Consider the following 25124-nt stretch of genomic DNA (forward strand, 5'->3'; position numbering starts at 1 on the left):
TGTTCCTTAGACAATACATGCAAACTTTTTAGCACTTTATTTAGTTGAGATATTCCTGTCTTCACACAAACTGTAATTTGTCAGTCAGTATTAAGTAGTTATGTTTCGCAGAGGCCTTGCAGTTAATTTATTTATATGTTTTAATTCTCACTTTCATCTCATTTAATATGGATATGGCCTTTATTAGCATGTAATGAAAATGCCTTGTATGCAAATAGAGAACCTACAGCCATGAGGCTTCTCTAGTTTAGAGCAAGGGTTTGTCTACCGTCTCACAACTTAGCTTTGTTAAAATATAGGCAGGAAAAAAAAGTTGTAAAGATCCTTCACTTACTGTCACTGCCGTGTTTCTTATGGGGGGTCTGGTTTTTGGAGATGCTGGAACCTCAGAATGAATTAGGTTTACAGGCTGGTAAGCTGCCAATGGCAGTTTACCAGTCTATGAACACAGTGGGAGAAAAATGGGAGCAGCATTTATGCTATTCCACTAAAAGGCCAATGAGACCTGTTAGAGATGTGTTAGGGTGTGACTCTCAAAATCATTCCAGGTGGGCCTAAAACCAGTGGAAGATATACCTGAATTTGTATAGCTAATATGAACTATTGGTGGTTTAAAAATTCTCCTCATCTTTCAGTTTATAATTTCAATTTTAAAAAACCTTGAATCAGGTATTTTATTATAATTTCCCTTGTCCAAATTTCATGTTGAGATTCTTTGCCTTTTTGAAACACATGAAGAGAACAGAACAAGTGTCTTAGCTTGTTGATAACATCCTGATACTGAGGAATTCCACAAAGACTTACTGGATCTGAAAATTCCTTTAGTCTAGAGCTAAGCAAACTTTTCATAATAAATAACAAGTGTTCTCAACTCTTCTCCACTTTTCTGCAAACAAACTGCAGGTTCCTCTACTTTGTGGGTTCAGAATTATTTGCTATCCACATAGATGAACGTATCTCTTTCTGTTTACTTTCCAATGGCATGGACTATCCCTTACAGAAAGATAGCAAGTGTCGTGAGGGAAGAACAAAAAAAAAAAGGCAAATTCCAACTAAGCAATCTCTTGGGTTTTCCTTCCCACCATATTCTCACAATTACTGCTATTATTAGTGATGGCCACAGTGGGAGAGAGAGGGAATAGACAGGAGTCCCTGGTCTTTTTCATGCTGTGTTGTCTAGACGTAGTAAAAATGTTAGATTTTGTCATCCTGCTTCCTCTCATGGTGTTATAATTGTGGAGAATCCAAAATAAAAATGAGGTTATGACCTATCTGACCTTCTTCTTGTTGGGTCCCAAACCCATTGAAGTTAATGGAAAGATACCACCGAGTTCTGATTCAAGGAGAATCACACATGTACTTAAAGCTATGCTGGCAGTAGGAAAACCTAATGCATCAAATTTCCATTACAATTTTGCAGTATTTGCTCACATACTGAAATAATTGAACTGGAGAATCATATTGCATCTAACTCATGATTACAAAGATCTTTTATGGGTTATGTAGAAAAAATGCCCAGGAACACATTTCGTTAACACACTGCCCAGGAATACAAACAAGCCAAAATCTGCCCTTCTTCAAGAAACTGGGATTCCTTGACAGTATAAAGTTAGAAAAGATGATTCAGTGCTAGAGTCCTGCCTCTGTCCTCTGGCATTTCTCACCTGGCCTGTTGTCCAGCCAGCATCACCACTGGCCACTTGTTTTTACCAAAGGCTACAATTCAAGAACCTAGAAGAGAAGTATCTCAGTTACTGCCCAGCTGCAGTAACTGCCCTGTGCAGTGACTCAGAGGACTGCATGTCTGTCAGAAGCCAGGTCAGCTTTCTCAGCATTACTTGGGAATTATCAAAAAGATTATTTAAAAATGAATCTCTGAAACCATCTCATACTTGGAATAAATGAGAAATGATCTGTGATTGAATGAGTGTCCAGACTGTTCTGTGGCACAGCTTCATAAAATTAGATGTTATCAAAAAAGAAGGTATCTTTCATTCACACAACATATTTCAATTTGGAGGATGTGTCTGATGTAAAACGCAAGGGAAATAAGTCTTTTTGGAGATTTTATGTAATTTCTGCTGGAAAAAAAATGAATGCATTTGTAAGATAGCCAGCCTATCTAAAGGTGCAGCAATAGACATGTAGTACAAGGTCCAGAATTCAGCTTGGTCCTCCCCAGCCCCCAAGAATTCTCAATACACCCTTATGATGTTAAATATAGAAATTACATTTGGGGCTGAAACTTGCTGTACATCAGGGACGGTTTCTTACAGGAAAATGTAGAAAAGCCTTTGTTCCATATGGTTTGAATCATTTACAAAATGAATCCTACAGGAATAATTTCAGATGTGGAAACCTTTAAAATGGGGAAATAAAAACCAGATTCACTATATTTCTGTTTTCAGCTGAAAAAAAAATGTTTAGCAGTGCCCAGTTATCAGTGCACTCCAGTAAATATTGCTTCTCAGAACCACTTTTAAATTGTGTGATGACACACATCATGAGGATTAAAATATTAGTCTTCTCCCCTACAGGAAAGTATTTTGTTATGACCAAATGTGATCTGACACTTGAAATATGCCAACTTATTGCACTGAGCAGGCAAGTTCAATTCTTGTAAATTATTTAAAGCCTGTCTTTTACTGACAGAGGAAATTTTAACCTTCATGTAAGTAGGTATAAGCCGAGATACATTATTATTAATTTCTGTTGGAGAAAGGAGAAGGGCAAATCATAAATCTTGAGTATCATCTATGTTTGTTTTAATATTATTTTTCTGGAGACATCTACACCCTCCCAGTCCATAGTATGGACTCTGTTCTACTGTCAAAATGAAAATAACAGTATGTATTTATGATTACTCTTATTAGCTCCCCCATGAAAGATGCTCATATTGGGGAGTACTGAGAATAGAACACTGATTGGGAAAGACAGAAGTGAATTTCCATGAAAAGTGCATTGTTTCTGATTATAGACTGTTGAGGACCTGTCTATTTCTGATAAGTCTTTTCTGCTGGAATAGACTTAAAGTCAATTTTAGCGTTAGCTTAGTGAATGGTTAAAGCTGTGAAGATTTTATTGTAACTTTCTATTTTTACTTGCTTTTTATTTTCTGTTGAGTTTTCCTCATGGGAAGCAGTTCTGAGAGTGAAGAAAATTCTGCAGATCCTTAAGAAATACAATGCTTACATTCAGCATTCAAACTGTTTCCTCCCGATACCCTTGACATTCTGGTCCTAGGAGGCTATGCTAAAGAAAAGCATCAGTTTCAGAAGGGAATAAGTGATACATGTCTAATAAGTGCATTTTCAAAGAATAAATTTTGAGGAAGGAGGTGGAATCATGATCGGGGAGGACTTAAGATGTGGAGAATGATGGTTTGCAAGTGACATTTGTTTGTCTGAACATATTTTTCTGAAGCATAGAAGATATGTAGTCCTTGTGGGATGTCAGTTTTGGCAGGAGGGTGTTGGCACATGGTAGAGCCTCACTGATCCAAAAAAAAAATAAAAATCTGTAGTTAGTATTACATACATAATGTAATAGAATTACCTGATGAAACTTCTTGGGTTTTGATTTGGTAAAAAAGAGTGTTTATTACAACATGTTTTACAAAACCAAGAAATGAAATAAAATCATAACTGATTAATGAGCTGCATGGAAATACTTCCTCAGTGCCACCCACATTTCCCTGGCCCTGATCCTGGAAACACTTCATCACATGTGCAGTTTATGCACAGATAGTATGTGAAAAAAACAGTGTAGTTTTCCCATACTTAATTCTGTCTTTCAGAGATTCAAGGAGAAAAGCAATCAAATTCTTGCTTTCACCGAGCAGTTTTCTCTTGTAGAAGTGCACGCATTTTAAACTGCCTTTATGGTTATTGAATTGTGGGGACTTGATTACTGACTGATGATAGTAAAATGTTCAGATGCTTCATCTGTGTGCTGCTGTACCCAAATGTGCTTGTGTTTCTACTTAGAGTAACAATTAGGCCTGGGATTTCTGTCTGGTAATACCTTGTTCTGAAAAAATCTGAATCTTAATTCAAACATTTTGTTTTACTAATATATGCATTAATGAGAAGTTGCATTTTCCAAAAGGATTTTCATTTTATGTGAGACTGTATCCTGTACACAAACGTGCATACAAACAAATCTGTACTGTGAAGAATGGATTAATATTGCCTATGAAATGATTCATGGTACTGTGTGAAGGTGCTATGCTGCCAGTCCCACAACATTCTTGATCTGAGTGATACCAAAAGTGCATCTTGGTCATCTCTAAAGTAAAACAAGGCATACTTTTAGTATGAAGACTGTGTAGATTATATCTTGAGTAAATATAATTCAAAGGAGCACATTTCTATCTGTCTAGGCTTTGAAAGGAGATCAATTCAAGAGCTAGCATGTTCCAGCTGTGACTCTCAACAGTCTTTCTTCTAATATGTGGTCTTGTTGCTTGTTGTTTGTTTTTTTTTCAGTCAGGTTTGATAAGGACACAGAAGATCGAGTTCCTTATATCTCCATTACCTCAGCAGCTGGCATGGGAGCACAACTACACATCACCTGCTGGACATCATCCTCATGTATTATATAAACGAACTGCAGAAGAGAAGGTGCACCAGTACACAGGAGTCTCCAATCCCAAACACTTTTCTCTTGGTCAGCACAGAATTCACACTTCCTACAAGTATCATGCTCAAGCCAGTGGTTACCACCATGGAAGGTTTCAAAAGCAACATTTTTGTGGACGTCGCAAGAAATGTATGTAAGGAAACTTTCTCTCCTTGTTTGAGATAGTGGCTCTTAGAGACTGTATGATGATTCTGAGGTGTGGCTCATAGTCACCTTTGTGATGGAGACAAAATAATTTTAAATAATACATTTATAAAGCAAGATAGATATGAGGAACTTGATTATTCCTTTAAATTGATGTCATCATCCATTTTATTAAGCCATCAGAATCACTGGTGTTCTTATTCTCTATTTAGACTAAAAGATCCCTTGCCTGATTCTTTTTACATTGACAGATTTCAGTAAGTAATTCTGGTTTAGATTTCTGCTTTTGCAATGATGGATTCCAAGTGCCTGAACTGCTCTGTTAGTTTGGGGATTTATAACTAGTTAGGCTTAAAGATGAAGACAAAGTCTTCCAAATCATAATTTTCTGAGAAGATATTCAGTCTCTCAGAACTCACCATTTGATAATGAAATTTTGAGCAACTGAGATCTTCAAAAAGAACCTCCCATCTAAAGTGTTTAAATAAGATTTTGGAACCACCTCTTAAAAAACATATTGGAATATATTATCCTGCCAAGGTCTATTCTGGGTCCTTCATTAGGCACTCAAATTGCAGAATATTTTAGAGCCCCCTTGGCCCCTATATCCATACTTACAGCATTCAGCTGATTCTGTTTGAAAGCTGATCTGCTTCTGAGCTGAGTTCCTTAATGAGGGTCTCCAGGACTGCACATAGGATTGAAAACATTATCTCAGTTCAGTTATATTCTTCCACCTTCCTAGGTTCCTTTTCCAAAAGACATGTAAGAAAGAAAGATAAAAACAAACAGAAGGGAAAGAATGAGAGAGAAGGTATTGGAAAAGGTGGCTGTCTGAGACTGAGGCCTATTTTAGGCCTGAAAATTGCTTATTAAAAATTGTGTGCTTCCTTCTCCCTAGATTTGGAAGCTAGACCTTAAATGCCAGACACAGAAGCCCATGATTCAACCTGTAAATGTTTGCATTCTGATGCAGTTCAAAACTACCTCATTACATGCTCTTTTTCCCCTCTGTCCAGTTTTCCTGCTGCCTGTTTCAGAGAGAGGGTAATGGTGCCAAGTTATCTCATCTGCTCCACAGTGTTTTATTTGCATTGTCCACTGTGGTCTTGCTCCTTATTTACTGTACCCCCTGTGACTGCTTGTGCCAATTCAGAGTTATTCATGCCTCTTGAGCTTTTACATGGTGCTTTTCCCTATAATAAATGAGTACATTTTAAACAGTGTATTTTCATAACCTCCTGGGATGTGAGAAGATAATAAAATTATTCAATATTCCCATCTTATAAAAGGGACTTGCAGGCACAGGAAAGGTCAAAAATAACCATTGCTTCTGGGTACCAGATTGATAAACTGAGTTCTTCTTTAAAATACTTATTGAAATTTGTCCTTCTGTAATTGTATATATGTATCTATATATTCAAGAATTTCAGTTATGAGTTCTTAGCTACATATTCAAGCTGGATTTATGTTAAATGAAGAACATGCAATTAAGATCCAACTGTGATGAGTTCAGTATAAGTGATTTACCCGTCTTTTTGCTTAAGAACTTGGTGTCAGATGCACTGTTAGAATCCCATTATGCAAGATTGCATTTAATTACCTTGACCACAAAACTCTTTCTCTTCACATCCTGCAGTCTTTCACTTCATGCAGTATATGCCTGTAACCTTCTGAGAGAAAGGAAGGAGGAGTTCTGAAAAATAACCACCTATTTATGTACCCAGCCTTGGTTAAATCTGTAGAACAAGTCTATCCCACAACCCCTGACTGAATGCAGTCCTACAGCTACGATCATGTGTGATTGTTTAATTGTATAGGATGTAGAAGAAAAACATCACTCTGGTAAAGGCAACACCCCTTCTTATCAGTATTTGGGGTTTCTTCTTTTTTTCTTTTTTCCCCCCAGTTTATAAATTGTCTTCCTGATTGTTTTTTTCCTGAGATCTGGAGCCCTATCTGTGTGAAATTTTCAGCAAAATCAAATCTGGTCACCTGGAATAGAAAATTTCAGCTTGAATGGAGACATTGAAAATGTAGTCTTATAGAAGGCAGTTCTTTACTGCTAACACTGCCTAGTCAAAGTTTGTTTATGTGAACCTAAGAATGAATCCAAGCTTGCTGAACAGTGAAAGGGAAGAACACACTGTTGCTTTTAGTGTCATAAAAGTAGTTTGTCCCACTTACCTTCTTTAAAAAGTTAATCTGCTGGCCATCTGTAAGCAGTAGGGAACCAGATAATCACCTTTCAGAGTCCTCTTCACAATCTATATGTTTTTAGATCATGATAACTGACTGGAATGTAGTTAATAAATCATGCTTGAAACACTGCTGTTGCTTAGGTTTTATTAATGAAATTAACTGAAGAACAAAACTCCACTGCTCATGGATTTATGAGTTAACTGTCTTGAAGCTGCATTGCCTTCAAAATAGTCCATCACAACTGATGTGCCATAACAGAACACTTCACTCCTGAGTGAGGCATATCTTCATGTCTTGATGTTCTTCCAGAAGAGTTCTTTGAGTTTGTATAGGACAATTGTTTATAATGAGTAATACACTTTAAAATTTTACTAGCACAGTCACTTGCAATATTAAATATAGTTCAGAGTGACTTGGTTCTTGAAAGCAGACCACTCTTGTGCATTCAATGGTATTCTTGCTTCCCCAGTTTGGCATGGAAGGAAGTAGCATCTGTTTTAGCTCTGTTGTTGGAATAACTTTCTGATTAGGCACAGGCAGGATTTTTTTGATTACCTGAAGCTCCCTCACTTGTTTCAAGTTACATCCTGTGTCAAAAAGATCCTATTGTTATCCAGATAGTATGTTACAGTGGCCTTCAACTTAATTCTTGATGCAAAGGCAGTATAGGTGTGTGCAAAAGAAGCTATAAATAGCAGGAGCATTAGAGGACGTAGGAAATAGATTTCTTTCCCATTTTCTGGCTTTCTGAAGAAATGTAGTAGAGACCATTCTCTAGCCATGCCATTGACCATGCTGCAAGGAGGGAAAAAAATGGACTCTAGCATCGGAGTGTGTGGGCTGGATGTGCATATCCTGTTGTCAAGCCCTCCTTGCTGTTGCCTGACATTTCCCTATACTAAATAAATATGTTCCCAGCAGGAATAATCTGAGTGGCAAATTTGCATAGAAGACTAATGTCAATCACAATAGCAGACTGGCAGGAAACTTCCTTCTGGTGTGTGTCTGCTTTCTGCACTGATGGTGGACGTCTGCTGTGGAAAGGACTTTTATTACCAACTGCTATGTAGGTAGAAGATGCCAAACACAGGACAGGACAAATGTAGATACTCTGTTAAAAATTCTGTGTGCGTTTTTTTTGCCACAGATGCCACCATTTTATAGATTAATTCTGTATTTTAAACTGGTTATTGCATACGAATGTGGTTCTCCCATTTCCTTCTCTCCCTGTACCCAACCTTCCCTAAAGAATGAATCACAACTTTTTTAATAAAGATACAAGAACTTAGCCATGATGAAACTATTCAGGGGTGATCTGAACCTTCTCCAAAACTGAGTTTTATTTCCTTTTAGATGCACCTAAGCCACCCACAGAAGAGACGTACATTCGCTCAGATGAGTATGGGACTTCTGCAAGGTTCAAAAGATCACCTACTAAAATTCAGAAAAATGGAAGCCTGAATGTTGAAACCCTTGTTGTGGCAGATAAAAAAATGTTGGAGAAACACGGCAAGGAAAATGTAACAACGTACATCTTAACAGTTATGAACATGGTAAGATGTGGTGCAACTGAAGTTTGTTTTCCCTGTGGAATATTGTTATGTCAGAGTAGGATCTATCATGAAACAAAGAGTGATACCAAAAAGAACAGGGTCACCTTACTCAAGCCTTTCTTCAAGCCTCATCTAATGGATTGCCTATGTCAAAAAGCTCTTTAAAATACATCTGTGGATTATCATAGCTCTGGCAATGGTACTGTAGGGGGAAAAAAAAAGGAAAATATTAAAAATGTTAAAATACTTGTGTAATACCAGACAGATACTCTGAAAACAAAACTTTCATTTCATTTTGTATCATGAAGTTTAGTCTGTTTTGCTTGATGTCTCTCTCTGAAACAAATTCTTTTTTTAGAATGCACAACTTTATTTTGAGAAAAATAGTATAATTTAACTAGAAATATATTTTCCTTTGTGACTTTGCTCTTTAGTTTTGTACTACATGACTTGACCTTTGAACTTGTTTACACTTGATCCAAGAGACCAAGGACAGAAAAAAGCCCAATGAAATCAGTAGAAGGCTTTCAAGTTTATTGAATAAATGTAGTGGGTTTGGGGGATCATTCTTCTGGGTTAAGCTCTTTTGGATTAGTCCTACAACATACATAACTCCACTAATTTGTATTGCAAATTGAATCTGACTGCAATTACTCAATACATATGTTTGAGCTATTAAAAAAACCAACCTAACAAACAAAAACAACCCTATGTAGATGATATTTCCTCTTCAACCATCGTTGCAGGTCTCTAGTCTGTTTAAAGATGGAACAATTGGAAGTGATATAAACATTATCGTTGTGAGCCTTCTTCTTTTGGAACAAGAGCCTGTAAGTTGTGTCAGAATTGTAGTGTGGTACACTTCATTTGCTGCTGTTCACAGGGAGCTTTGAGTGTTCCCATGTTACATACCTGAACTTTCATTAGAGGTTTCTTAAGACATGAAGCATGAGAAGATTAAAATCACAAAAGCTTCCAAAATCACAATTTCAGCATTTCAATGTTTGTCAGATTTTGATACCAAAATCTTCATTTCACATAAATGTTCTTTAGAAAGATTTAAATGGTTCCAGTAAGATATAACTTTAACGTTTCCAGCATTGTCTTGAAGTGAAATAGCTGGAATGAGAAAACTACTTAAGAAGTAATTATATGAATAAAAATATTTTGAATGGGGCTTTACAGGATGTGATGATCAGATGGGGAAAGGAGTCAGAAGTTGCTAACTGAAGACAGCATGTAACAAAAGGTGGGAATGTGGCCAGTTCTCTTGGCAAGGGTGCTGAGACATAAGAAGAGAAAATCTATTTTGATGAAAAGAAATTAGTGATGAGTTGATCTACTTGGATAATACTTTTCTACCACAGAAATCTAGAAACATTTTAGTCTCAAGATTGAAAATGATTTAGTGTTCAGAATATCTAAGATTATGTACAACAAACATGACAAAAAAATAATTCCCTTTTCCCTAACCAACTCTTACTGTCTCAGTCACCTTTGTCAAGTACTGATGAAAGCACCTATTTCTGTGTCTGTGAAATGCCTACAGGGTGGATTACTGATCAACCACCACGCAGACCAGTCACTGAACAGCTTCTGTCAATGGCAGTCTGCTCTGGTTGGGAAGAATGGGAAGCGCCACGACCATGCCATCCTTCTTACGGGTTTGGATATCTGCTCTTGGAAAAATGAGCCCTGTGATACCTTAGGTATGATATGAGAACACATTCTGAGAAACTAATGGGTGTCAACAGCAGCATCTTGAGTCATAGAGACCAAAATTTTTGCACAGAATTTTAGCTTTCTTGAAGAGGAAAGAACAGTATTATTTTTGCGTGTTTATCTTTGAGGCACCTAGAAGAGAAAGAGTATTGCTGGTATCAGTGTCCCAGAAAAAGTGGCAAAATCTGAAGACATCCCTTTGGATTGTCATCTCTTCATGGAATATTTTTTATTTTGAGAATATTTCTGATTCACTCTGGTTGGTTGGAGTTTTTTCTTTGTTTGTTTGTTGGGTTTTTTTGTGACTACTAGTTCTTTTTGAACATGATTCCCAAATTTTGGAGCAGTAAAGACATGACAGAGGGGAAAGAACAATCTTTATAATTAAAATGTATTTTTGGGAGGTTAGGTTTGATTTCTGCTTCTTATACAGGAGTTTATTGTCAAATAAAAGTCTGCTGTAACTCTTCCATGATATACCTGATGAAGTACACAACCATCTTTGTGCACCACAACAGACTGGCTTACTAGGACCAGTGCAGATGATACATGTGCTTGGAGTTCTGTAGAGGAACAAGCTATTTCACTGCTTCCTTCCTTCAGGATTTGCACCTATCAGTGGCATGTGCAGCAAATACCGTAGTTGCACCATTAATGAAGACACAGGCCTTGGACTGGCTTTTACCATTGCTCATGAATCTGGACACAAGTAAGTATTTTTTTAATGAGTCTTACATGCTGCTTCTATGAGTAAATATATAAGTGGACGGAAACATAGCACCAGTTCATACAAATCAGTAAAATATGGATCATTTATAGAGAGCTATATAACAGTTAGAACATACAGAGCATCCAGGTAATGCACTTGCCTTATTATTTGCCTTAGCATGTCTTCAACAATCATAAAAATAACCACTGTGGGATTTTTATGAATTTTGATGCCTTATTTTGATACAGGAACCTCCCAGCTCTGTCTGATTTGATAGGAAGCTGTGGGTAATTGTAGGCCAAAGAGAGTATGGACTCTTCACTGAGGGGTGTGCCCTTTAGCATGAGATGGTGAATCAGCTGCCCAGGGTGCTTTCCTTTTTTTATTTTTTTTTTTTACATTTTATGTATTCCAGGTGATAACCAGTACAAATGGTAAATGATGACAATAATAATCTACACGCATCCCACACTGCTACCATATTGTGGTAGAAAAATTGCTTCTAGTGTCAGTGTGGTTGCTGCAAAAAGAGAAGGGACACTGCAGCTTGCAGTATGGAGCAGTGATCCGAGTGTTTCAGAGGTCCCTCTGCCAGAAGAGACAGTGTTTCACAGGATCTGGCAGCCATTCATTCCATTCAATCTGCCCTTTGTTCTCTGTACCTATTTAATGAGTGATTCAGCTAGAACAAACCTTTCTGGAGGTTTCTTCCTTTCTGTATCTACAGCCATTGGGTTTCCATTTGATTTCTATGGTAATAAGATTGTAATTTTCCTAAGAACCTGCTGTCTCTCAAACAAAATCAGTAATAATCTTTCATGGGGCTTCAGGAAGTCTCTGAATTGTTGAATTAAATCTAAGGAAGATGATTAGATTTTGCCCTATTGTTTGGTTGGGGTTTTTTGTGTTTTTTTTTTTGTTGTGGTTTTTTTCCCCAAATAATTTTTAATTACTTTTTGCATGGTTTTGATTTTCAGTTTTAACATAGCTCAGGCTGGAGTCTGTACTGACAGTACAGAAGCATTGTTTCTCTACATGGTACAAACCTGAAATGAAGGGTCAGATAAGAGATGGGCAGAGGATCTTTATTTTGCGCAGCAACATCACTGCACGGGATGTCACTGAAAAGCAGTGATAGTGTATTCTGCTGTTTGGTCAAAGCATGAATCCTTCTGATTCTGCATGACTGAGCCAGGACTATTTAGTTTTCATTGTACAAATATGCTCTACAGTATATACTATGACCTAATGTCTACATGACTGACCCCTTCACAGGTTTCTGTACATCTGAAGGGAAACAATTAAAGAATAATCCAGCTACCAGTGAAGCCCATGGGAATTGTGCCAACACTTCCAATGGGACCAAATATGTAAAATATATATTGTTTGATTAATGCAATTTCACTGACCTCAGTACATTTTTAATGCCCTTTAATCAGTATTAGAGAATCAGGTCCATAGCTTATTTTTAAGTAATCACCCCCTTTAGCCTCTTCGTGTCCTTCCTGTTTATGCTTGGAAACCTTTTAATGTTGGTTGTGTTTTGTTGTGCTTTTTTCTTTATCACCACTGCCTTTGATTCTCTTATTATTCAGCCTTTCTTTGGTGTAGTGCCATACTTCTGTCTAATAAGACTACATCTTATCTCTTGGAAAAACTCTGCCCCAGATACAAAGTGTCTTTTTATAATTTGTTCATGTTCCTGAGACTACCTAGTATGTGATGTAAGACAACAGAACTCAGACTTTGTGATACAGGGATTCCTGGAAGGAAAAAACCCAAACACCTGTGACAGCTATGGCGGTGCTGAGGTTCACTGTGAACTTATTAAGCTAAGCTTTTCATAGTAGGAGAATCCTGTATATTGTATCTGTCACACTCTGTGATACACTCTGAGTAGCTTCAGTTGTCACACATTTGTATTGGTCTTATAGTTTGTGTTTTTATCTGAAAGCTTAACAGCTCCTTTGGCAGTTAAGAGCCCACTGTCAGTGGCTATATAAGCTGTGGATTCGTTGGCTACAATGCATGTGAACAAAGTATTTCATAAGGGATTCTAAAATACTGGCTTAGCTGGGACTTTTTTTGTCCCATTTATAGAAGGAGCTGTATATCTTTGCAGGTTTGGAGCCTCAGGTGGTGGCAACACATGCAGTAACTATGATGATCCTGCAGTGATTTATAACCGTAGAGAAGCCAGGCCAGTAAATTAGATATTCCCTGCAAATGCACAGATTACATTCATAAAGTCACCAATGTAATTTAGTGTTGAAGTAACAGATAATGAAATTTCTATTCAAAACACATTGAAATTCACAGATGTCCTGTATAGTGAGTAGATATAAAACAGGGAGAGGAAAAAACCTGAAAATTAGCTTTATTATAAGCATAAACTCCACATACTTTATCATTTTTAATGTGAGTTTTTTTAGTTTGTTATTATTCATTATATTATCCTAACACCTATTCTAGTGAAAGAAAGGTCTGATGATGCTGCAGACTGACAAGGCACCCAGTAAGAGTCAGTATTCCCACTAAGAGATTAGATAGATTTATAGGCAAGCACAAATGTGACTGAACGTAAGATCTGCTACTTCCATCCCCTCACCACAAAACATTTTCCTTTCAAGAAAGAGAAATGGTTAAACTATAAAACTTCTGTCAGAGTCTGCAGTTCCTGTTCTTATGTGCCAGTGTCTTGCCAGTAGCTCACACTGGAGAGACCAGTATGGGTCTTTCTTGAAATGACTTTTTCTCATCAGAGAAGTGTATGATGACAATAAAGCTTGAATGCTATTAATTGGAACCAGTTAACATACAAATACATACAATAATATATACACCATACAAATAATAATTTGTAATTACATTAATTTATTATTAATTTGTAATAAAATTACATTAATGTAATTAATAATTAATAATGTAATAAAATTGCATTAATGTAATTTATTACAAACTATTATTTGTGCGGTGTATATATTTTCATCCCTTTAGAATGAACAGGATGAAGTTCACATTTCCTGTGGAGTTCAAGCATAGAGCTGTTACCCAGCAGGTTTTTCTTCTGCCCAAAATTGTGTCTTGCTTCTGTTTAATCTAGATTTTCAATCCCACACCTGGTTCTCTTTTCAGCTTTGGTATGATTCATGATGGAGAAGGAAATCCTTGTAGAAAAGCTGAGGGTAATATTATGTCTCCCACACTCACAGGAAACAATGGAGTGTTTTCTTGGTCTGTTTGCAGCAGACAGTATCTCAACAAATTTCTCAGGTAGGTCAGATGTAAATCTGCGCCAGTGCCATGGAATTTATCTTTAATAACTAGGCTTGAACTCTTGAACGGACATAAAAATCAGTTAAGTGTGAAATTCACCTCTTTTAAAATGTGCTCAAACCAATGTACTGTTTGAGCCCACACACTTGGGGGCTCAGAGGTATGGAGCATATAGGTGGGATGGCATAGAAGTGGTGTTGCCCTGCCTCGTTTTAAAAGAATGAATTTCACCCTCCATGAATATCCTGCAGTAATGACTGGCATATCGTTCTTTCCCAGGCATTCCTGTCAGCAGCCAAGTAGAGAATGAGTAGGAAGTGAACACAAAAGAGGGCAGACACAGTGGTACCAAAGTCATTACAAAATGTAAGCTGACATTAGTCGCCTCCTTACTGGAGTTTCTCTCTTGATCTAGCACATATCATGAGTAAGGACATTCTACATTTTTCATATACTATTTCTCGGTGTAAAAAACCAAAAACAAACAAACAAACAAAAATGTTAATTCCTTGAATCAAGCACCTAGATAGCTCTGTGTATCTGATCCTTGAATTGCAAATTAGTATCTTAGAGTAGCAGCCAGGAAAGGAGACACAGTTCTAGTGATTTTTTTTTTCTGCTGCAATGATGCAATGTATTCTGATTACAAAAGGCAATTGCAAAATTAGAAGTCACCTAAGCCCTCCAACATGCAGTGTGGTCCAAGAGACTTACACTTAGAAGATAAATCCAGCATCAAGTGACCTGCTGTACACTCAGGTTCTCAAGCATATACAAAGGAAGAGCAGCAGACCATGGATTGGTCTTCGGTCTCTAGCTGGACACAGCCAACCCAAAGCACACAAGCTGCCACAGCCTCCATGTGCCTCTTGATTGTGTTGATCCCTGATTTAGGGAATTTAAGGGAAAGAAGCAGACTAGATCTCATTGCTTTTGGTTACACAGGAATAAAGGGAGGAAAAGAATTTGACATCATTCCTTCTTGTTGTCACAATAGCCCTAAAGCCTGGAAATTCCTGCTTCCTTAAAACTTCGCAGGTCAGGCTACCAACAAGATGTCAAGATCTTTTGGCTCCTGCAAGCAGATAGTCTCATTTCAGTGCATACCTCTAAAGCCAGTCAAAGGTACTGTATGCCATATTATGTGTTTTTGCTGGTCTGCAGCAAATTAAAATATTTTGATATAAAGATCATAATCATGTTTAATATACATTCTCATTATAGTACAGCTCAAGCTGCCTGCCTGATTGATGAACCTAAGCAAACAGGACAGTATAAATACCCTGACAAACTGCCAGGGCAGATCTATGATGCTGATACCCAGTGCAAATGGCAATTTGGAATGAAAGCAAAACTGTGCAATCTCAGCTTTGTAAAGGTATTTATTGATGGGCTTTTAAAAAGTTAAAATTACATTAGAAAACTGCAGTACGTTAAATAAGTACAAGCAATACAGTGTTCTTCAGAGGCCTGGGCTATTTCTCTACCTTATCTTGCTTGGCAATTTGCTTTGAAGGTACTGGCCTCATTTGAGTAATATCACAATCCCAGGGGAGTTTCAGGAGGAAATGTGTTCTTTCCAGGAGTCCTAAGGAATACGTCAGACCCATGAGCCCTGGCCTATGATGCTAAGGGAAATTAGCAGGCAGTAGAGTTTTGATCAAAACATGCACGGGGTGTGGGGTAAGGAGGACCAAGTTTCTTGTGTTTTCTTTTACTCATGCATTGACAGCAAAGTCTGGAAAAGATCTATAGAGTTATTTTAGAACACTAAAAATGTAACTTATACTCTTGACTCTGTGATGGAATAATTTAGATTAACCCATTATTTCAGTTGACTGCTACACTCCTTGCTGGTCTCTTCAGAGAAGGCATTTTAGTAAATAATCTGGAGTGCTCATTCTGAAAAGAAATATTGCCATTTCTTTTACTCCTGTTATTATCCTGGAGCATTTTGATTTATTTTATACAGAGCACATTTATCAGGTGATGGCAGCTGTGTTTCTTCTACAGCTAATAAACAAAGAGAGAGAACAGCACTGTAAAGAGATTGTGCTTCAAGACATCTGCTGTGTTTTATAAAATCATCTCTTCACAGTATTAGTCACTGTAGACTTGATGAAATTTTAGCCTTGATATTTTAAAACACTGTTTTTTGTTCTATTATAATCTCACATTCAAAGCAGTTTTAAAAAATATGTAGTGAAATAGTGTATAATCAAGAAGGCAGTACACAGGATATGGTTGTGCTATGCATCTTAAGCCCTGGATTTTCTAAATTCAGAAAAGTTTTTTTTATATATAGCTTTTAAGCTAGTGGAAGGAATGTATCATTTTTTACTCTTTCTAAAAATGGGAATTATGAACACTATAGTGAGTACTGCTTTCTTTTCAGGATATATGCAAATCTCTGTGGTGTCACAAAGTGGGTCACAGGTGTGAGACAAAGTTCATGCCAGCAGCAGAAGGAACGGCTTGTGGTATAAGTATGGTAAGTTATTTTATAAATAGAAAAATGTAATTCTAACTTGGTTTTAGACTTATTAGGTATTAGGTCAAATGCCAGCTCCTGTCAAAACCAGTTTCTTCCAGATCCTTCCATCTTTGCTATCCTGGACTCTGCAAAAGATTGCATTACAATACATAGTCAGGACTGGTCCTCACAGTGGCACCCATTTGATGGTAGGGGGTGATGACTCTCCCCTAGAGCTATAGATTAAGATGTATCTGGCAAATCCCAATTGATAAGAAAATCCATTAATTATAATGAAAGTTAAACCAAGGTTATAAATTCCATTCTGAGATAAACATTCCTTAAGCCGTATTTGCTTTACAAACTAAGGCCATCATGCAAATTATCATCAGCGATCACTACTAAAAAAGCATGGTTATTTGTTCTGAGCCTCCTAATTTACACTCATCTGTAGTTAACTCAGAATATTTTCTTTTGCTGTAATGTTTCTTCCAGCAGAATATTGTTTTGATTTTCAATTTACTGACTAATGTTCTATTTAGCTTTTTCTCCTTGTGCAGTATTTCATAATTGAATGATAAAGGGGAGAAAACTAAATGGATTTTTAGCTGGCTATTTTTAAATTACCTGGGAAGTTCTGAGGTTCTGACAACACAGGACCGTAGAGTAACATGGATTTTTTTGGAGACGAGTAAGCCAAAGAGATACTATTAAAGAGAACTGTTTTGGTTTTCAGCTCAGAACTTGGTCAAAATTTAAGACACTACTTATCCCTACCATTGTGTAGATCAATGTCCTATTTCAGACTCCTTATCTTACTGTGAACTATCCCATTGAGTTCAATAAGTGACCCCATGTTTACTAGGTTTAAGTGCTGGAGCTTTTAAATGTGGATTTTTTTCTTTTTTGCATCTACTAGGTACCAGTAACTGATGGGCTGTTTTTTGGCATTCTTTTGGCAGTGGTGTCGAAGAGGCCAGTGTGTCAAATACGGTGATCATGGACCCAAGCCTGTAAATGGCCAATGGTCTGCCTGGTCCCAGTGGTCAGAGTGTACTCGCACTTGTGGAGGTGGGGTCACATATCAAGAAAGACACTGCAATAATCCAAAGTAAGATATAGATATGAAAAGGTATTATTTGCTTACTAACTATTTAAGTTTTTGGAGCAAAAGCAAATCAGAGTCTGTTTCTGTAGGGAAACAGTACATGTGGAAATGTTTCTAAGACCTTTCTGAACACTGCTAGGGTATTAGAACATATACAGCCCAACTTTCTCCATTTATTTTGTGACACTATAGTTTATCAAATACCTGCAGATGTAATGAAATGCTGCACTGATACATTCACAGCTAATAACTAAAGAGGAAAGGAAAAAAGGTCTAAAACACTATTAAGAATTCTGATGAGATCATATTAACCAGGATAATAAACCAAATATTTTTAAAGTCAGTATCAAAATGGTTGTAGACAGATGTCTTTGTATGTCTGTCATGTTCTTTGCATTCTTTTGTGTTTGGCAGGTCAGAATAAACTCGCTGAACTCTAGAATTATATGCTAATTCATGAAACATTTCTGGTATTTTCCTGTACTGAATGTCTTGTCACTGTAGATTCTACTATTCCTTACAATACTATCAGAAAGTAGAGGTGTTATCTGACCAGCATCTTTCCCAAGTACTCAGTTCACTTCAACTTAGAAGAAGTAAGGATTTCACTTTTATTTCATACACAATTTCAACAGGCATAGACACATGTATTCTTCATTGCACACAATAAAATCAGCATTTAAACTGCAGTAATAAAAGATAGAGAAAATATGAAGCAGTTTATGAGACTGTAAAGAAGCCTCACACCTACTATACAGTGCTGCAGTAATACTATCCATGCTTCATATACTATGTTATAGGAAAATGTGAGTTAGTAAAAATACTCTTTATTACTCTCACTCAGTCAAGCCAATTTCTGCAGATCCATAGCATAGCCTTTTCTCAACCTTTTCTGTTGTTTCTCAGTGCATTTTGATAAATGAAATTACTTAGATAGTTTTCTTCATTTAACTATTTAGCAGAGAATGCAGTGTCTTGATTACACATCCTGTATATATTTTGGTCTTGCAGCTTTGCTCCCTGTCTTGCCTGTTCAATTTGTATGTATGCACACTGGTCTTTGCATTTATTCATAAGCCCTCCCTTGCTCTCCCTGTCTAACAAAAGAATGTCCAGTAATTGAAATGTTTCGATCTGGTGCACTGTTATAACTGATGATGATGTCAAATGGTCTTCAAACAGAAGCTCTTTAATATGGTGTCTGTAATTGTAGCATTATGTCTTCAAAATGTGCTTTCAGAGTCATCTGTCCTGATTAAAGTAAGACTTGATGCAAAATTTGATGTAACCAGGTTAAGACTCAATATCAGAGCTGGATCAAAAAATGAAGACTGTGAAAGACCTTGTAGACCTTTCTAAGTCATACAGAATAAAATAGTCTAGCTTTCTGATACTATCATGATACAGTCATAATATAAGTAGAAATGTTCTCACTTGTATTTAAACTATTACAAAACATTAAAAAATGCAGGAGTCCTGGATTTCAGAGTCTAGTTCCCTTTGTAATATTTTCGTGATCAGACTAATTCCAGAATTTCTCATGCTCTTTGTTGCATTGCATTGAATGTCAATTTAACTTTCACTCCTCATGAAGTCTATTCTTAAAAGGGTATTGCAGAATTAAGTTACTCTTACAGCATTTTAATACTAGAGTCTTATACAAAATGGACTATTTACATCTTTGGACTCACACTCCTTTTCAAATAATTCTTTGGAGACTGTTTCTTTGCTGGTCTTTCTCACCAAATGTCTCCTTTTCTGATGACCCTCAGCAAGGCCTGAGCTCTAACAGCAACTGTTCATGCAGGTACAGTTACCTGCACATGCCAGCACTGGGGAGGTACCTGGATGAAAGGTTGAGGCTGTAGCAGGAGCACTGAAAGAACTATTCACTATAGAAATATTGGAACACCCTGTGTGCAAAGTGTTCTGTTGTGACTGCAGTCACAGCAGGGCTTCTGCAGTCAAACCAAAATCTACTGGTGGCATAAATGGCACCCATAAAAGTCTGATTTTGTAAGTGTAGATAATAGGCTTTTCTCAGAAATTTGCTTTTGTGAATCTACACCTAGTTTCCTGTGAATTACTTAACTCTGGCTGACACGATGTTGGTAGAAAATGAAGGTGGAGACATTGCCATAATTCTCTGGCCAAGGGTTTCAGTAGTGGGAGTGTACTGCAATCTTAACATGCTGGAACAGAGCTGGAAAACAGAATGCCTCTTTCAGAGCTCCCTTAGTTTGGTGGAATTTTATACCATCCTCAAATACAAGACTATGGCTAGGAATCACAATCTAGCTATAAATAATTCTATTTTATTGCTTGTTTGGTGGCATTTCCTTGGAAGGAGGTTGCTTCTTTTCCTTACATTCCAGCAGATTTCTTCTCTGGGGCTGAAGGATGTAAAAAAATCATACACGTGCTGAAGCTGTGAAGAAAGTCTGTAGAGAATTGAGTAAGGACCCAACAGCTTGGCTGCCTTAACTCACAGATCTCACCAATTGCACAAAGTCAACATAAATACTCCCTGACTTCACTGATGTTATATATCCTCTCTGCCCTTCACAGGCTGAATTGTCACCAACTAGGATGGAAAATCTGACTCTGTTTTAAGACCTTCACTGTTATACCCAGTGTCAGTGTAGCTAGTAGGTGACCTCAAGGAAAGTCACTGGAAATTTTTTCTTTCCACAACACATTTTGCTGGTACTTTAATCCAGTTGTACATAGAGTAGCAGGTAGGTTTTCAGCACTTCCTTTCAAAAACTTTTGTAGGCAGAATTCTGGAAAAGGCAGACATTGTGTAGATTCAAAACCAAAAACCAAGCCCCAGCTTGGCTAGAGGGTTAGACACAGGAGGGTTAAAATTTATAATAAAGCAAGCAGAAGAAGCACCTCGACTTTTTCATCCATGTTGCACCAAGCTGTCTCCATATTACTCCAGTCAGATGCAAGTCCAGAGGCATTGCATGGAATACCTGATATGAGGAGTAGCTATAGTGTGTAGAGATTTAACCAAAAAATACCAATTATTCATTGCAATCGTATCTTTTGTACTATTTTTATTAATTATTATTGTTATGTAATATATTATTATTTTTCAGTATCTTATTTGGTATTCTAATTTTTTTCCTTTGTGTGTGGAATATGGGCAGGCTGTCCACTGAAAGATCATAGCTTGTCTTCCAAGTATGTATGTTCCCTAATTTTAAAAAATGATATAAATGTACACAAGTGCAGCATTGTTACATTTCTTTTTACTTGACACAAGAGATGGTATAATATGACAAACAGTTCTCAGAATTTGCTGTTTTGAAGATTTAGCTCAGATATGTATCTGAGCATTGTGAAACTGCAAAAAAATATCATCAGTGAATTCCTCTGGAGATCCATAAGGAATACAAAAGTGAGTGAATACATTTCTTAGCAGCTTGTGAGACGTCCCAGTCACTTTAAAAACAGCAATTGTTTACATTTTGTATTGTTTTACAGTTGTGTGCATTGACCAAATAGTAAAAATCTCTTATTCTGATAACGTAAGATACTATCAACGTAATCAAATATGCTATTTTCATTCTGGTCAATATTAAGGGAAATGCCCAGGTAAGGTTTGCTGAAGTGAATGTGACACATTTAAAATTATCCATGAATTCCATCATTTTCCTAAAGCAAGACAACTGTATGCAGTCTTTGCTTCCTTTGACTTTTTGAAAGCGCATTTTTTCAAAATGATTTTGAAACTAATGAACAACCAGAAGTAATTATTCATTCTGTTTATGTTTGATTGGTGTTATGTTATCCTTTATTAACACTTATGTGATAGGTAATTCTTTGCACATGTTCATTCCTGGGTTACAGCAGACTAAAAATAGCTGTACAATGAGGCTGAAACCAGCCAATACAAAAAAACCCTGTAAATTTAAATTAGCAAAACCATGACTCACCTCTAGACAGTTACATCTTTGCCGAGTTTGCAGTGAACCAAACAGATCATTCATGGCATCTGCTGTGCTAGGTTTTAGGAAACTGAAAATTAAGCAAATGGCCCCTATAAAAAATACTCTTCTCCTAAGACAATACATACTCTCATTTTCTCTGTTAATACACATGTAACACACCAACCACACAAAAAGTAGATTTTGCAAAAGAATGTTTTTTCTTTCTTTTTTTTTTTTTTTTTTGTTGTAGGCCACAGTATGGTGGCAAATTCTGCCAAGGTTCCAGTCGTATTTACCAACTTTGTAATAATCAGCCATGTCCAGCAAACAGTTTGGACTTCCGTGCCCAGCAGTGCGCAGAATACAACAGCAAACCTTTCCGGGGATGGTACTACAAGTGGAAGCCATATACTAAAGTGGAAGGTAACTATGTCCCAGCTCTGATGGACAAAAGCAATTGCAGAATGTGAGCTCTAAGCTGCAATTCATCCATATTATTTGGGCAAATATCACCGTGATATAAGCAAACAGAAATGCATTTGGCTTATTTGTGATGCATTTGCTGTCTAGCCTAGCTGAATCTGGCCTCGTGTGCAATGCTGCCTGTACAAACATGTAGAATTGATTTTGGTTGTGAATTTAAAACTTTGTCTTTAGCGTGATTCCCTGGCTATTGCTACCCCCCTCTTTCATTTTATAATACATTTCTGTTAGTGTAAAAGAAAACAATTTCCATGGATTTTTCAGCATGGGAAATGTAAGCTCCCACAACACCACTACCAGAATCTTCCTTCCTTTGGAATGTTCTCAGATTTTGAATTGTAACAATAAATCAACCTTTTGACTTTCCTGCTGGTATAGTCCCATGAGAATTGGAAACACAAACAATGTACTGGCATAATTTTTTGAAGTCGTCTTTTACTAAGAGATCTTTATGGAGTTCAGGTCTCAGTAACTGTTTCGTCTTTTGTAGAAGTAAAGTTTATTTTTACTTTATGCATCTTAATTTTACAAATATTTTGAATCCATATTAATTTTTATCAACATTTTAAAATTAATGTTTTAACAAATATTTTCTGCTGTTTGAAAGCACAGTTTGTAGCTGCAATTATTACTGCTTGGATAAAAGTGGCTGGATTATGTCACATTTTAGCTGCTTGTTTAGTACCTATACAAATTGCTCTTTTTCATAGTAAGTCTGTAATTGCATAAATATATACATGAACATACACATACATCTAACTTTTATTCATAACCTGATCGTATTTTCTTGAAAATACTTTGCAGAGATTTTTGTGGGTATTTATAAACCTCCATCCTAGCAGTCACAGTGAACAAAGACGAGCATGTAACAATGGATGTTGCGTAACAGGGAACAGAATGTTTCTTGTTTAACAGAAATTAAGGTGTTCTACATTGGTTTTAAAGGTAGGGGAAAATAAACAGGAGCTTAAAATTAGGGACAAAGGTCCTAACTTTCAAAAGCAAGATGTCCCCAGGTGACTGAATTTGAAAATGCCTGTCCTTACCTTCCATTGCTGCTTTTCAAAAATCTCCAAGATCTGTATTTATAGTTCTGAAAACATGATGTAGTTTTCAAAACTGTTGCAGATGCCTTGCCTCTGTAGGAAGTACTATTGAAAATCCAGCTGCATATTTAAGCATAAAAGGATACTAATTTCATGTTCATGTATTAACATGGTGCATTTCAGCAAGTGTGATGATATTTACAATTGCATGACTGTTATTGTCTGTATAGAATTACACAGCCCTCTATAACCCTCACAAACTATCTGTGTATAAGAAGAAATTAGATTGACAGTGGCTGTGAATTTATTTTTTTTTTTAGAGGAAAGGTGCTTTTATTAGGGGAAAACACTGTAGCTTGTCATCTAGGCTGCAGGAAGAAACAATGGCAGAATGGTTATTTGGTGTGCGGTTTTGTCTGGGACTGTTGTTTGCTTCTGGGGTTTTTTTTAACTGTGCTGCAGGTCTGCTAATGTTTTTTTGTTTTGTGGCTTTTTTTTTTTTTTTGCTTGTTTTGGTTTTGTTTTTCCCAGAGGAAGATAGATGTAAATTGTACTGCACAGCTGAAGACTTCGACTTTTTCTTTGCAATGTCCAGCAAAGTGAAGGATGGAACCCTGTGTTCTCCAAATAAATATGATGTTTGCATTGATGGAATATGTGAAGTAAGATGAAATTTTCTTACAATCCTAAAGTCTTTTTTTTTTTTTTTTTTTTTTTAATGGGCAATCGACTCCTTTATGGAATACACAGCTGTTTCTTAAAACTCTCTCGTGTCTTGAGTTGTTCACTTGTGCCTTTTGGTTGCAGCAAGTAGGGTGTGATCATGGACTTGGTTCCAAAGCTGCACTGGATGCTTGTGGAGTTTGTAAAGGAGATAATTCAACATGCAAGTTCTTTAAAGGCCAATATTTGATCCAGCACAAAGCTAATGGTAAGGAAAGCTGTTCCACATGATCATCAGCTCATTGCTCTGCTGTATCCCTATGTAATATATATGACTCCTTGCTCATTAGGGCAGTGGCTGAAAGTCCAGATGTGAGCTGAAAATCACAGGGAGAGTGAGAGGAGAGTTCACATTTCTGCTGTTTCTTGGTAACAAGAAAGCTATGAGAATAAGTCTTGGTTAGTTAATTTGCAAGCATTCATCTTGTTTCTGAAGCCATATTTTCCCTTTACGTGTGAATTTCCTCTTAAAAGAGATTTTAGGCAAGTGAAAAAATAGCTGTCAACAGCTCTGACTGGAATGGGACTGTAAAAGATATAGAGACACAGCATAATGCCAAACATGACAGTATTTCCATTTCCATGTTCAAATTAAGTTGGCTGGAAGCTGTCCAGTTGATTCAAGAGATGATCCAGTCACTGGGAGGTGGACTTTTCTTTAGTGGACTGTCCACAGGCTTTTTGGGAAATAGTCTCACTATGCTGCAATTTCTCAGGCATGAAATGCAGATCATATTTCTTTACCCATTTTAGGGATCCATTTATTGTTGATCATGAGACACGTCAATACTACAGGAATAGGGCAGGGAATTGTTTAGGATATAGTAGTACAGAGATACAATGCTAGAAAAATAATCTAAACTGAATGTTCTGCAAAATAAGTTGTGTGCAGTGTATGTTGGAGATTGTCGGAGGATTGTTGTCTGACTGTAGAATGCATGAGATTTCTGCACGAGAATAAGTGAGATTTCTACATGAGTTCACAGCCGGGACATCCAATGGGATACAGGGCTCTGTGAAAGCCCTCTGCATCCCAGTGCACCTCACCTCAAAAACCTTTACCATGGTGGAAGAAGTACCTTCCAACTACTGTAGGGAAGTACAAG

General features: G+C 36.9%; 1 protein-coding gene across 5 annotated transcripts in view; it reads left to right on the forward strand.

Annotated features, from left to right (window-relative positions):
- The window catches only part of ADAMTS18 (ADAM metallopeptidase with thrombospondin type 1 motif 18), a 173717-nt gene that overhangs the window by 121657 nt on the left and 26936 nt on the right, over positions 1-25124 (forward strand). For 2 of the 5 annotated variants that reach the window (XM_051629539.1, XM_051629534.1), the window contains 12 exons: positions 4488-4770; positions 8341-8540; positions 9287-9370; positions 10090-10249; positions 10866-10971; positions 14107-14244; positions 15472-15625; positions 16643-16738; positions 17683-17831; positions 22017-22189; positions 23827-23957; positions 24103-24226. In XM_051629539.1, coding sequence (XP_051485499.1) covers positions 4488-4770; positions 8341-8540; positions 9287-9370; positions 10090-10249; positions 10866-10971; positions 14107-14244; positions 15472-15625; positions 16643-16738; positions 17683-17831; positions 22017-22189; positions 23827-23957; positions 24103-24226 — 1798 coding nt within the window. Of the gene's footprint in view, positions 1-4487; positions 4775-8340; positions 8541-9286; positions 9371-10089; positions 10250-10865; positions 10972-14106; positions 14245-15471; positions 15626-16642; positions 16739-17682; positions 17832-22016; positions 22190-23826; positions 23958-24102; positions 24227-25124 lie in introns of those variants that run through there. The other 3 variants (XM_051629538.1, XM_051629537.1, XM_051629535.1) reach the window with 3 other exon arrangements.

Source organism: Apus apus, chromosome 11, assembly GCF_020740795.1.
Source record: "Apus apus isolate bApuApu2 chromosome 11, bApuApu2.pri.cur, whole genome shotgun sequence".
In the NCBI taxonomy this organism is placed as follows: Eukaryota; Metazoa; Chordata; class Aves; order Apodiformes; family Apodidae; genus Apus; species Apus apus.